The sequence below is a fragment of the Agelaius phoeniceus genome, chromosome 16 (genome assembly GCF_051311805.1).
Source record: "Agelaius phoeniceus isolate bAgePho1 chromosome 16, bAgePho1.hap1, whole genome shotgun sequence".
In the NCBI taxonomy this organism is placed as follows: Eukaryota; Metazoa; Chordata; class Aves; order Passeriformes; family Icteridae; genus Agelaius; species Agelaius phoeniceus.
Window position 1 is genome coordinate 13,795,608 of NC_135280.1, and position 14,570 is coordinate 13,810,177.

The window sequence follows — 14,570 nt, forward strand, 5'->3', positions numbered from 1 at the left end:
GGAAAGGAGGAATGGTGTCCTGCTGTGAGGCTGCTCACCACAGTGCAGGAGGGAGAGCATCTCAGCTCCTCCACCTGCCATCAGCTCTGGTGAGACATCTGGAGCTTCTCCAGAGCCCATTTTGGGCTGTCCTTCTGTGGGACTTGCCAACATCCCCAGAACTCCTGCAGCTCAGAACTTTCCACAGTGACTCATGAAGTTCAGGGGCTTATGGCATCTGGAAAATGGGATTTCTCCCATGTTGAAAATGAGCTGCTTACCAAAGCTCTGGTGACCAAAGCTTCAGACTATGGCATGGGAGGAAAACTTCTGCAAGAGCTGTTTAGGGAGAGTGCATTGGAGTTTTATGGTCAGTTTTATGAGTTTTTATCTTTTTGATTTGCTAATACTGTGTCTCAAACAGCTGCTTCCTTGGTAGTGCAGGGGTTTGGAGGAGCATCCCACGCCACCAGGGATTTTAGAGTTTCTGGATCAGGGAGGTGGGGCACCCTTACAAAAGGAGGCCTGCCTGGATTCTATCACAGCTTCAATTCTTTTGAGGAAAAATTGTCTTCCAGAAAATGTCAGTGCCATAAAAATTTAGTGCTGGAGCTGGAGAAGGTGGTAGCAATGAAAACTTTGGATTGATCATCTTCCCTGTTAAACTGGGAGCTGTTCCAGCCATGCTGGAACTGCTAGCAGGCTTGGGAAGACCATGGTTCTCAGACTTGCCAGTAGAGTGTTGTGCAACTTATTCCCTCCAGTGGAAATTTAAATTCTACAGAAATTAGTTGCCTAGAGGCTTTTCATCTTCAAGGAAGTTTTCTTCTTGCCCTAGTGGTTTTTTTTCCCATGCTTGATGAAGAACATCAGTGAAGGAGGTACATAACTGGTGAGAACCAAAGGGAGTGCCACTTGGATTTGGCTTTGGAGGCAGGATCAGTGAGCTCTTCCACCCACTGTGGGTGCTGAAGGTGATGCAATTCTTCCCCAGAGCACACCAACCCTGGGGATTTTGCATAGAGCAGAGTAGCATGTTTGGCAAAGGTTGGGGACTTTGCATCTTTGATTTAAAATTGAAATAGCCATTGAGGGAAGTTGTGTGAGGGAGACTGGGGTTCCCAGCTGGAAGGAAAAGGATGCCCTTAGGGACTCAGGATGCAGTGGGAACTCCACATAGAGCAAGAGTATTGAAGAGGACCTCACCTCTCTGCTCACTTGCATTGATACTCCAAGATCTGGTGATGCTGAGGTCCCAAGTGCTGGGTGCTTGGTCACAGGAGTGAGAAATCTGGAGATGGATGGGATGCAGCCAAGGCAACACACAAAATAAACCCAGAACAGGTAGAAGGAAGCCTTAAGGAACTTCCTGCTGTTTTTCTACTGCAGTTTAGGCCCTTGTCAGCATTACCAGAATGTGCAGTGATCAGCAGAGGGCTTTATGCAAAGAAAAGGCAGCTGGTCAGGCTGACTTACTCAGGTCGCTGTGATCTCTGTTATAATTGTTCCCTATGTGATTATTTTGAGGGTTGAGCAACTGAGAGCTGCAGAAGAGACATGCAGCTTTATTTCTGCAATGTATGAAACGTTCCGTGTTCATTTCAAAAATGCTCATTGCTCTTTCTGTCTTAAAGAATGAAATAAAATTCTGGAAGGCTGCAGGAATTTTTGTGAAGTCTAACTTTAAATGCTCACCTTTCCTTTTATCGCCCTTATCAGTGCATAGAGCTCAGTATGTGAGGTTTTTAACTGACATTTCAAATCGCTCTGAGGGTGCCTGAATCCCTTTTAAAGCAGCCTCCCCTCCCAGATCAGAAGTGACCAGTTTTTTTTGTTAGACTCCATGTTCCTTTAATGTTTTCCTCCTAATAGATGTTGAAAGCGTTCTTCAGAGGCACGGCACAAAACATTCAAATAGTGATACGAGCCAGCTGAAGAGAGTTGTCAGGGAGAGAGAACATTAGGAGAAGGATTGAATACAGATGGATTCCTCAAAAGTAATGTAACCTGTTATGATTGCTTTGAAATCCTATACCCTTTCCATCTCCTTACGCTTACCAAAAGTTTACATTTGCATTGATGTATTAGAGGCAGGGCTAAAATGGAAGTAATCCCTGTTGTATACATGCTTAAGTGTGTAATTTTAGCTAAATACAACAGTTGGGACCAAACCTGCATCCTCAGTGAGGAGACCACAGCTGGGGAGTGCTGTGGGAGAGCCCAGCCATTCCAGCTCCTCCAGAGGTGTCAGGGACCTCCCAGGGCCCATCAGCTCACTCTTGGTTCCTTCAGCCATCACAGTTGCACACCCAGCAATCTCTTCAGGTGCTCTCTGCTGCTCTTTGTATCAACAGATGCAAAGGGGAAATTGATTGCCCTGTGCATTTTATTCTGTATATCTGAGTGCTTTCTTAGTATACTGCTAGAATAATCCATGCCTCTTGCAGAGTCCTGGAGAAAGGTCCACTAGAAGTTGGTGCTATATTTTAATTGGATTGTCCAAAAATCATCCTTGTCTTTGCCCTCAGGGAAGGCCTGAGCTATCCATCATTCCTGCCTCAATTTAAGAGGTTGTCTCAGCCTCCATCACACTGCTGTCATGTTGGATTTGACAGGAGGGTTGCACTGCACAGCTCTCCTTTAATGTTCAGAACTGACCGTTCTGCACAGGGAGAACAGCTGAAGGGGGCTGGTAAGGTTTTCACTTATTATCCCTTGCTTTTTAGGGTGAACTTGTTCCAATTATTTCCAGTACTTGCCCTAGAAAGCTGTTCAGAAATCTGATGGAATATAGAAATGAGTTTGCTCCAGTGCACATCTGCAGCAACTGACAGAAAGTTTACATGCTAGAAGGTGTCTGTGGTGACTCACCATCCCAAAGCATCCCTGTGCTCATCCCCAGCTGACTCTGTATTGTACCTGAGCATGGAGAAACCTCACAAGGCTCCCTTCTGTCAAACAGCCATGAAAAGCCTCAGCTGGCTCAGTTTTGAATGCTCTTTGCACCATTCTGCAGCTATGCTAAGCTTCATCATCCAAGGAGAAAGAGTTTGGAGTTTTGCCTGGTTTGTGGCACACAGAATAGTTTTCTCTTTTTGAGAGTAGGGGAGTCATTTGTTTCTAACTGACCCCATAATAGACCTGAAACAATGTGATTTTTCCTAGTGACCAGTGAATATCCATGACCCCTTGAATTACAAGGAAAACAGGTTGTATGCTGAGGACCCAAAGAGCAGGTGAATAGGAGCTGGCTGAGCAATGCATTAGCTGAAGGCTGTAACCCTGTCCAGTTCAGGTTTTAAAATACTTTGGTAATGCTTCCATCCTGGTGCACCATGTGCCGTATTTTACATAACAGCATCCACAAACCTCTGCCTTAACAGACTCTCTGCCAGTCCCAGTTCCTGCAGTGCCTGTCCTGCATTTATACTCCTTACAGATACACACAAAGTGCCAGCTTTACCCTTTGCTGGTGTGTTCCTCACCTCTGGTCCCTCCATCTGTGTGTTTCTCATGGGTTTCCTTGTCTTGTCTAAATGTAAACTCATTGGGGCAGGGGCTGTTTTCTTTTGTCTGTAGGACTTTAACCACTACAGTAGAACCAGAATCACTTTTCTTGCAGAACACAGAAGCACACATTGCACAATGTGCCCTCCATGGAGGTGTTAGCACAGGGCCCATTGCAAATCACCTCCACCAGGTGCTGATTACCAAGTTACTAAATAAAGGATGATGCTGATGAACTTTGTGATCTGAACTGAAGCAGGACTCTGATTTTCAGAGCTTGGAAAACTCAGGAATTCATCAGCTTCAAGATATCTTAAAAATGCTGCTCTTTGTGCAGAGGGGCAGGCAGGGAGAGCAGGGGATTAAGTGCTCTTTGGTTTATGTGAACATTTCAGCTTGTTCCTTCTTCTGGCACATTACAGAATAACTTGTAGGAGAACAAGATGCCTGCATGGCCTGTCTGTCCTGCAGGGTGGCAGAGCTGGAGGCACGTTGGCAGCCATGGCTTTTCTATGATGGTGGCAGAGTGAGCATGAAGGAATTTGTGCCTTCTTGGTTCACAGGCTGCTTCACCATCAGGTCTCTTCCTGAGCAAGAACTTATTTCCAGGTTAGCTCCTGCAGGCAGCCTCCCTTCCTGACCTTTTGCTGAAGAGAAGGAGGTTGGCCTGCATGTGTACTTGAATAACAAGGCATGGATTGTGTGCAAAGCTTTCATAGATCCCTGAGCAGACTGTCCACTGGAAAAGCTGGTGTGATTAGGTGGTCCTTCCTAGTGGAATTTGCAAGTGTCCAGTGTACCTCAGTGCAATACTGGAGATCAATTTTAGGTACTGTGCTGTGAGCAACAGCTGTTTCTTGCTTCGCCTCCTTCCCTCTGCAAACGTGTTGGAGGGATGTTAAAGTAAGCATAGAATGAATGGGTGACCTCTGCTACACATCTCTCCCTGCTGGAAGAGCAGAATCCTATTTTGATTAAGAAGAATGCTGTATTACTGTCTAGGTATTGCTTTTAGATTCTCATAGAATGACAATGCTATGCAGCTAGCCCATGGACTCCATAAACCCTGATGGAAACAAGACTTCTTCCATACAGTCTCATTCCCTCCCTTATCTCTAACAGTGTCATCTTCATTACTCCATGAATTCCCTTTTTCTTCCAGTTATGAGTCAAATGCTTCATGGCTCTGTCAGTGCAACTTAGTGTGAACACAGCTTATTCTGTAGCCCATCACTGGGGCTGGGGCTCCAGGCAGAGTCCTTCTGCCTGGTGATGCAGAGCATGGTCAAGGTTGTGTCCTTCTAACCTAACTCTCATTTTTCTCTCACAGGCATGGCTCGTGGAGAGAGCCTGTTAACCCCTACTATGTCAACACGGGCTATGCTTTGGCACCAGCCACCAGCGCCAACGACAGCGAGCAGCAGAGCATGTCCAGCGACGCCGACACCATGTCCCTGACAGACAGCAGCGTGTAAGTGACTCCTGGGGGACAGCCACACGTGCCTTCAGCACTGCTGCTCTTGGGTTCTGCTGGGAGAGAGGCTTGGGATGGGGGGGAATGTCTGAATGGACCATGACAAGGTCATTCTCGCTGTCTTTTCAGTCACTTTGTGTGACCGTGTTCACAGGGGTCTGAGGATGAGGGAAGAGATGAGGATCTGACTCCATGTTTCAGAAGGCTGATTTATTATTTTATGATATATATTATATTAAAACTATACTAAAAGAATAGAAGAAAAGATTTCATCAGAAGGCTGGCTAAGAATAGAAAAAGAAAGAATGAATAACAAAAGCTTGGGTCTCAGACAGAGAGTCTGAGCCAGCTGACTGTGATTGGCCATTAATTAGAAACAACCAACATGGGCCAATCCCAGATGAACCTGTTGCATTCCACAGCAGCAGATAACCATTGGTTACATTTTGTTCCTGAGGTCTCTCAGCTTCTCAGGAGAAACAATCCTAAGGAAAGGATTTTTCATAAAACATGTCTGTGACAACTTTGTCACTGTGCAGGATACTCAGCCTTGCCAGTTCTTGTGAATGTTTGCAGCATAAAATATTTTTGAGCAATCTAAAAATATTTTTGAATGATCTAAGTGGTGTTCTGTCAGAGGTTCTGCAATGTTTCTTAAGCCAGGTGCAAGAATTGGTAATGTTGGATGACTTTGTAGTAACTGATTTGAGATAGATTATCTTCTGAATTTTAGACAGAGTCTTCTGCTTACCTGGGTATTTTTCTTGAGATTTTATGCTGCCAAATTCTCAGAATCACAGAATGGGTCAGGTTGGAAGAGACCACAGTGGTGGTCAAGCAGGATCATCCTAGAGCAGATTTCACAGAATTGTGTCCAGATGGTTCTGAATTACCTCCAGTCAGGGAGACTCCACAGCCTCTCTGGATGATCTGTTCCAGTGCTCAGTCACTGCAGAGGGAAGTTCTTCCTCATATTCAGGTGGAACTTCATCAGTTTCTGCCTGTTGTCTCTTGTCATGTTGCTGAGCACCGCAGCGCAGAGCCTGCTCCATCCTCTGAAAGCTCCCTGCAGGTGATGGCCACTGATGAGGTCCCTTCTCAGCCATCTCTTCTTGAAGCTAAACAGGCTCAGTTCCCTCAGCCTGTCCTCATAAGAGATGCTCCAGTCCCTTTGTTGCCCTCCTCTGGACTCGCTCCTGGAGCTCTGTGTCTCTCTTGGCCTGAGGAGCTCAGAACTGGGCACAGCACAGCAGATGGAGTAACAGCTCAGACTGTGATTGCTCTGCAGCAGGATTGGTGACTGACCAGTTCTAGTTTGTCTGGTGACCACTGCACTTTAACACAACTTGTGCTGATAAGCCCCAGCCAAATATGTTTTCCCTTTCTGTCTCTCATGACAACACCCTGTATCTCACCCACGAGGTGCCTTCCTTAAAGATGGTCTGCAAAGAAAGAAAAAAGGGGTTGTTAGATTTTGTTGTGACTGCATCTCTGTGATACAAAAAAAGGATTTGGGGAAAAATATTCACTGTTTGGTCTGGTTTTTAGTAGTGCAAATGCAAAGTGTCTTTCTGTAGAGTAGAAACCCTTTGATTCTTCAGGCGAGAGATGACAGGTTTACAGAATTAGGAGAAGATTTTATTAATGGCAGTGCTGTAAACACAGAGTCCTCCAAGAGGCTCGTTTAGTGTCACTGTGAGTGTCAGCAGCTGTCAGACCTTGTTGGAGAAACTTTCCAGCCTGTGCCATGGATGCTGTTAATGGGTGCTGCCACAGTTCCCCACCTGCCCCGAGTTCATACAGTGACACAGGGAGTGTGTAACATGGGCAGGGGGGTTCTGTGTCTGTGGTGGTTGCCCTGCCTGAGCCTGTAGCTTGCTCTTCTCTGGCTCCATGGAGGCTTGGGGCCATGTAGGAGCAGCTGTGAGTTCATTCTGCACCCTGATACCAGCTCCTCAAACATTATGCACAAGTCAGACCTTGGCCAAAGGGGCCTGGGAGGAGGAGGATGCCCCCAGGACAGAACCCTGTAGACGACCACTAATTAAAGGCTCCATTTGATACAAATCCAGCTGCTCTGCCACATCCTTCTGCAATTCTTCATATGCATCAATTTATATGGAGGAGTGCTCTGAAGCTAGCAGGAGTCGTGTAACTTCTTGTTATCAGGAGAGACAGATGTAAGAACTCTTCAAAATTAATTAGCTTTTAGCACTTCCTCTCCCACTGGTCCAGTGGGCTCATGGGGCTGCACTGATGGTTATACCTGTGATAAGTTGTGATCATTTATGCCAGAGTTCTTCACCCTCCTAATTTTTATTTCACTAGCCACAGTTTGTTTTTTTCACAGGCAGAATAATTTCTTACTGGCCATCCTATGCTTCTTTTTCCTTTAGGCATTTTATCCCTCCTATGCTCACCATAGGCTGCCTTTAGGACTTTAATTACCACCAATATGTGCACTGCCTTCTGCTAATAACTAACCCAATCCTAGTGGTTCATTTTAAGTAAGTTTTGAACTTCATAAGGGTGATCCATTCTTTCTATGCCTCTCAAACTGGATCCATGCAGAATCCAAAATTGGGATTCTGGATGTACAGCCTTGACCTTTGGCTTGCACAGATTCTGGCTGTTTTCAGCACTTGCTCTTCATTACATGATCTAAAACTCCAGCACCAGATTTTACTCGGATTTTACATGGCACTGCTGAACCTATCTTCTTCCTGAGTTTCAAAGGAATTTTTGCAGAATTGCTCAAGGCAGCAAAAATGAAGAACAACCAGATGAAGTTAAAGAAGGGACTCCTGCTGCTTGACAAGACTTACATGTCTCAGTGCTTTGAATTTAGGCCTTCTCTGAGGAAAATGGCAATAAAAGCCTCGTTTGCTGATGAGCGAGGTTCTTCCCTCTGTGTGCTGTTTACACACAGCAGTCACGCTCAATAATGAAGAAATCTGGCTTCTGCTCCAAGGCAGCACATGAATGAGGTGTGATCCAAGGCTCAGACCCTCCATCAGAGGAAAATCTGTCTGGACAATTGGGGTGCAAACACTGGCTAACTGAGGAATGCTAATAAACCAGGAGAGCAAAGCAGGATCTTCAGTGCTGGCCAGCTCAGGCCAGTGGAGAAATCAGGCACGGAGCATTTGCTGCACCAGTTCCCTTCCAAGCTTTGATGTTGGATTGATCCCAGCAACATGGGGTTTGGAATTGGCTGCATGCAAAGCCTATAGCAAAGACCTGAGTGATGCTCTGCCTGTCTCAGCTCCTGAGCTGGGGTGATTTTCTGGGAGTGGCCAGCTCACCAAACAGATTGTAAAACTGTGATGTTACAAGCACACTTACCTAAAAGGCCAGCTTTCAACAGGATGTCTTTCCAAGCACTGTTAAATATTATTGTAATGGGTTGAATTTATATAACGAGTATGTTATCAGTCCCTGTTGTTTGAGTAATTTGCTTTTTGAGTGGCTTAAAAAACATTGCTCTTAAATGCCTGCGCTCCGCTGATTATTTTTCAGTCTTCCTGTGTCATAGGAATTCCTCTGCCCTTGTAGGCAAAACAGCTCTGGTCCTCTCTGCTGAAACCTGTTTTTATAATCAGCAGGGCAGCTGTGTTGTTTTAGCTGGTTTGTGTGAGGCAAGGTCTGGGGAGGACACAGTGAGAGGCTCTGGCGAGCGCTGGCCCAGCCACAGGTGGGGTCGAGTCACTCACCGCTGATGTTCCCTGCAGGGTCAGTGGTCAGTCAGGGATTTGGGGCTCTGCCTGCCCCGTGGGCTGCTCAGAGCCTGCCCCAGACTTGCAGCAACATTTCCAGCACAGTCCTAAACTGCTCTTGCTGTCTCAGATAACCCTTCTTGAGGATAGCATCTTCCCAAGTGGAGGAGGTGAGTCTGTGGGTGGGAAGGGTTGTCACAACAGAGATGCTTGAGGCAAGTTAAGGCAACTGTAGGTAGGAAGGCAGCAGCTGAAACCATTAAATCTCCATGTGATGTTCCAATTCAGATGCAGAAACACCTTAGGTCCATATCTATCTTGATTTCTTCAAGAGCTTACATGGTAAACAGGAGATAATGTCTCCTCTTCAGCCCAGTGTTGTGCTCCAGCTGAACAATACTCCTTCCTCTTGGTCTTATCAGGTGTTCAGGCTTATCTTAGTTGGGAGACAGCTTTGCCTTCCCCCAGGCACTTGGGAAGCCCTTGGTGCCTGTGGGCTTGGCCAGAGGGATGCTCCTTCCCCAATTCCTGTCAAACCTGCTCCAGAGTAGGGATGGCCAATCCCCCAAACAAAGGGCTTTAGGACAGTGGTTATTCCTTCAAAAAGTCTTGCAGATTAAATGCTATTCCTTGGGTGACTGGCCTTTAATCACAATGCCTGGTGATTTTCCTATCATGCTTCTTCATGTGAGAAAAGTCTCTTGTGACAGAGGTGCTTTGATAGGAGTAATTGATAGAAAATACCAGTTTGGCTGTGCATTTGTTTCCTATCTTTCCTAAGGCTAGTGATCCAGAATTACCCCAAGTTTCCTACATTTAAACAAGTTCATCAGCTTTTTAATTTAAAAGATCCCAAACGATGATTTCCAATGTGTTAGGCATAATGATTGGGTTTGAAGCCTGTCTAGAGGAGCAAAGACACCTCCTGTCAGAAGAGTCCAATGTGCAGAGCCATAGCCAAACCACTCCTCACCAGAGGCTCTTGCAGGTCAGATTGGAGAGGGGAGGAAGCCTCCACAATTCCCCAACAGTAAACTCATTGCATTATCACTAAATAAGCAACAGAAATACTCTTCTTCCCTCGTTGCCTTTCAGCGCTGAGCTTTCTGGTGCTAAAGAGAATCACGTGATGAAACAAGGAAAAACAGTTTGGGAAAGTTTTATTTTAAAAGTAGATGTGCTGTAAAAAAAAGTTTAATTTTTTTCATATATATATATATATATATATTATTTCTCCATCTATTGAAAATATCTCAAAGCAAGTTACCTGACAAAAGGAAAACAAAAGTATGGTATTGGTTTTCCTTGCTTTCCCCCCATCTATTGAATAAGGTTTTGTTGGGATAAAATTAAAGTGCTTATCTTTGAATTTGCTTCCTCTGGTTGAGTTGGCACAGTACATTGAACGAAGGAATGTTCCAAGTTCAGAGGTGGCATTGGGGAATCTAGTTAAAATGACATCAAAGGCAGCACAGCGGGGCTGAACATGTGTTTGAAGCCGGATAGATTAGAGGCCATTATCAGCCTTTCGCTACTGTGCTGGGAACAAAAGTCGCTCTTTCCGCTGGGACTGCTGCTGGGGAGAATTAAAAAAAAAAAGAGAGAGAGAGAGAAAGAAAGAAAAATTGCACTTTCTAACATAATGCCGCGTTCCCTGCGAATGGCCGTGTGGCTTTAGTGTGAGAGTTGTGTTCTGGCACCCAGGTTTTGTGCACTGGTTAAGCTGAAATGTTGACTATTGATACTGACAAGCAATGGCTAAAATAATCCCCCAGGTTTTTTATTTTTCCCTCTGAAAACTTGCAGTTGTTTTGTTACCATCCAGTCTAGAAAAGGCCGCGTCACAATGCGGTGAAACTCTTGAACCATTGTGATTCTCATCATTAAAGAAAATTAAGCCACCTAATGAGCACTGTCATGATGCCTGTACAGCAACGTGGGGAAGTTGTCCTGTTCCCAGGCCGTGTCACTGCAGGCACAGCAGAGATGATGCTCCCAACACACTCTTCCTCCTCCTCCTGCATTACCTGCAGCCACTCACCAGAGCTGTAATTAGCCTGGCTCATTTTCTGTTCCCTCGTTTGTCTTCCTGCTAAAAAGCACTTGTCATTAATCATGGGGTTTGTTTTATTTTATTTTAATGGTGTTTCATTTTGAATGCCTTGGTTATTGCATGAAATTAGGTTCTTCTGATGTAGGTTGGTGGCAATTCTGCCTGCACCTGCATTTCCAGGGAGCCAGCATGATGGGAATGAGAATGAAAACTGGTGGTGACCATCCTCACACAGGCTGGTGCTTGAAACTCAGGAGGTTTGCAGGCAAAACACCACAGTAAATTGTGTTTTTCTTGCCAAATGGCACCTTGACTTTAAAAATCTGTGGGTGAAACTGTTTGGTTTATGTTCTGGGGAAGCAGCTGGGGAGGGGGATAGGTGTTAAGGACATTTGGCCTGTGCAAACATCTCGTGTTGTGAGATGTGTCAGGACTGGCTCGTTTTCACAGCTCAAAGGGGTGCAGAGTTGGTAGAAGATGTGCCTGGGAATTACATGGTAGCTGGGATAAACCAAATCCCTCCATTCATTTCTGCCCACCTCTGTGGCATTGCATGGCCCTCCCAGGCAGTTACCTCTCCTGAGTCAGGGAAATGTGTAAAATGAAAAAGCTCAACATTGCCAGGCTCCAGCCTTGCATTTGTTTTTGAATTGGTTGGTTTTCCCCAGATAACACAAGGTCACCAGGAGGTGGGTTTGTGTCATTTCATAACTGGGCTCCACTCACTCCTCTTCTCCTGGTCCCTGGGTGTGAGCAGGAGGGTGGTGGCAGTGGTGAGAACAAAAATGCATTTCCTTTCTTTGCCTGAAGTCACACTTACGCAGTGGTGCTTTGCCATTTGGGGTGGTTAGCAAAGCCTGGTGCCTCTGACCCACTGACCCCTGTGTACCAAGGATTGTGGCCACCACTGTCTCCCTCTCCTGCAGAGACCTCTGTCACCTCCTCTTTCAGCACAGGCACAAAGCCAGGCAGAGCTGGCTCACTTGGATGTGACTGCCCATGACATCCCTTCCTAACCTCATCCAGCCTCCTCTGGGGAGGGGGCTGATTCTTCCCTCCAGCAACTCCAGTATCAAGCCCATAATTTCAGACTGAGCTAGAGATTGCCTTGGGAGCAGTGGAGCCTTTACCTCCTTTGATAAGCCATTTGAGCAGCTGTCACGCTCTCTTAAAAATATATACCTTGTTCCCTGACTGAGCTCCCCTTGGAGTAGATGCTCACTGAGCTCCCACTCCTCCTTCTCCCCCCTCTCTTAGCCTGCCTTGTGGTTTAATGTGTACATTACAGGCTCTTTATAGAAAGCAACCAACTATAAAAGGTACCAGGATGCAGTCCAAGTCCTTCTCCCTGCCCTCTGCCTTGAGCAGCAGTGGCAGGAGCCCTGCCTCACTCTGCTCCTGGTGGATGCTGTGTAAGTGCTCCTGGCCCCCCATGCCAGAGCTTTTTTGGTTCAGGGACCTGTGTGAGCATCATTCCCTGCATGGGTCCCTCGTACTCTGGCCATGCAAACATGAAGGGTTTTCCTAGGGGCCACTCTGTGTCAGCAAGGCTTGAATGAACATAACATGGCAGAGAAAGGCACTAAAGCAGGGTGTGTTGTTGTTTTATTCCTGCAGAGATGGGATCCCACCGTACAGACTCCGAAAGCAGCATCGCAGAGAGATGCAAGAAAGTGCCAAAGCAAATGGACGCGTGCCACTACCTCACATTCCTGTAAGTAGCACTATCTCCTTCCCAGGGGTAAATATGCAAAATATGTGAGATCTCTAGCAGACAGTTGCTCTGCTTGTGCTTGAGTTTAATCCCCCTTAGTGCTGTATTCGCTTGGGGGTGCTTCAAGATGACATACATTGTGCTAAGAAAAGGTTTGGAGCCTTCTGCCAAACTCACCATTCCGGGCTGCCCAAAAGAAAGAATTTTTCTTAACCATTCAGTCAGTAGCTGATTGTTTCTCCTGGGTGAGAATGGAAGCACTGGCTGGCATTTATCTGCAAGCAGTTCCATGCCCTCAGGTGAGCTGGAGGTGTTTGTGGAGGGTGTAGGAGGCTGTTGGACATGGAGGCTGATGCAGCTCTCAGACAAGGTCAGCTGGGGAGAAGTGCAATGGTCCCCAGCAGTATTTCTGCACTGAGCAGCCAAAGGAACTGTATCCTGTTCCCAAGGACTCAGCAAAGCTCACCCGGGGACACAAGGCAGGAGGGAGAAAAAAAGGTGCAGGATTAAATATTTCATTTATCTGACACTGTCTCTTTGGTTGCTCCAGGTAAGCAAACAGCCTCTGGAAGATGAGCACAACTGCTAGGGCTCTGCATCACCATCTGCAGCTCTGCTTGTTATTGTTTCCTTTTTCTGAGAAGTTACAGGTGACATTTAATATCTAGTAGGGAATAAAGGTGCTTCTTTCCCCTTTGGACAGCTGGACTCCAGCACAAATCAAATAGGGAGAGAAAAAGCCTCCATCTGTTTTTTCCAGAAGTGTCTTCAAACTTGACGCAGCTGTTCCCATCCTGCCTGCTCAAAGCAGCACAATACCAGCAGAAATACACCCTTGTTTTAATCTGATTTAAAAGAAAAAAAATCCACACCAAAACCACCACTCTTTGTTTTGCCTTTTAAATTAGATTATTTTCCTTAGATTTAAGAGGGTCTCCTGTGCTTTGATCACTGGGTTGACAATAAAAGCCCTGGCTGCAGACGCTCATAGCCATCCTAGCTCAGTCACCTCTCTTTTCACACAGTTGCTTTCACAGTGTGGTTGCTGTTGAAAAGGCTGGCTGGGTGCCTTTTTATTTCACTTGATGCCGTTTTTACTGTAAGCATGGCTTTGTTAGAGTTGAAGTTTGAAAGCTTAGCCTTTATTTTTTGTTGTTATTGTTGTTGCTGTTCCCCAACAGTGGGAACTACTGACTGAATATTCTCTGACTTCAAAGCTTGTCAGTGGCTTTACCTTTTGGATAAAAATAATAGTGGCTTTCTGTTGATGGTGTGCACTGGCAATGCCTCGATGAACTGCAGGTTATAAACTCAGAGTATGGAGCATTAAATATGTATAGTGAGCTCTACTTTAACGAACTTCCATCTGCCAAACATTTCTTTTGTTGAACTGAATAAGTGTCATTCCAGCAGCAGTTCCTTGCAGGCTAATTAGTTTTACTTAGCATTAAATTTTATCGACCCTTTTGGAAACCAGCTTTAAAAATGGGGTGAAAAACAAGGTTTCAATTGCCCACCTGCTGCTTATAAATTTTTATATTATCCTACTTACCTACACAGTCTTTTAGAATTACATATTACTCCTAAACTACACACAGATGCCTCACAAGGAGTTTTTTGTGAAACATCCACTGTTCCCATTAGGTTCTGCACTGTAATTTTAAGTCCCAGGGGAAAAGGCATCTTGACACATATTTATATGGGAGCTGAGGACTGAGAAGTTGGGTTAGTTCTAGTCTTTCTCCAGGGAATAAAAGTTCAGTTCAGACACTCTGGCACCTCCTGCCAGCCAATTACTGACACAGAATTGGCATCGACTTCAGAGAGGCACTGTTCTGCCCTCTCTTATCAATCAGCCAAGAAAGGAGAAGGTAATTAGACAATGTGTTTTGACAACACCAGTGTGAAATGTTATAAAGTTACTCTTTAAAATTCAGCTCTAACTGCACACTCTTTGAATTAAACAGCACAAATTAGCAAGGAGCCATGCAAATGTTTCTTCAAGTGTTGCTTTCTGAAGCCAGTGGTTGGGCTATCCCACAGCCCATGGCTGAATCAGGCTGGACCTGGGGTTAGCGGCTTCCAAACGTGTGGCAGTGATGAAATCACAACCTTTGAGTGGAGGTC

General features: G+C 45.6%; 1 protein-coding gene across 4 annotated transcripts in view; it reads left to right on the plus strand.

Annotated features, from left to right (window-relative positions):
* AXIN1 (axin 1) overlaps positions 1-14,570 on the plus strand; it is a 77,554-nt gene that overhangs the window by 41,747 nt on the left and 21,237 nt on the right. For all 4 annotated transcript variants that reach the window (XM_077187149.1, XM_054643340.2, XM_054643342.2 and 1 more), the window contains exons 3-4: positions 4,817-4,957; positions 12,347-12,443. In XM_077187149.1, coding sequence (XP_077043264.1) covers positions 4,817-4,957; positions 12,347-12,443 — 238 coding nt within the window. The remainder of the gene's footprint in view (positions 1-4,816; positions 4,958-12,346; positions 12,444-14,570) is intronic.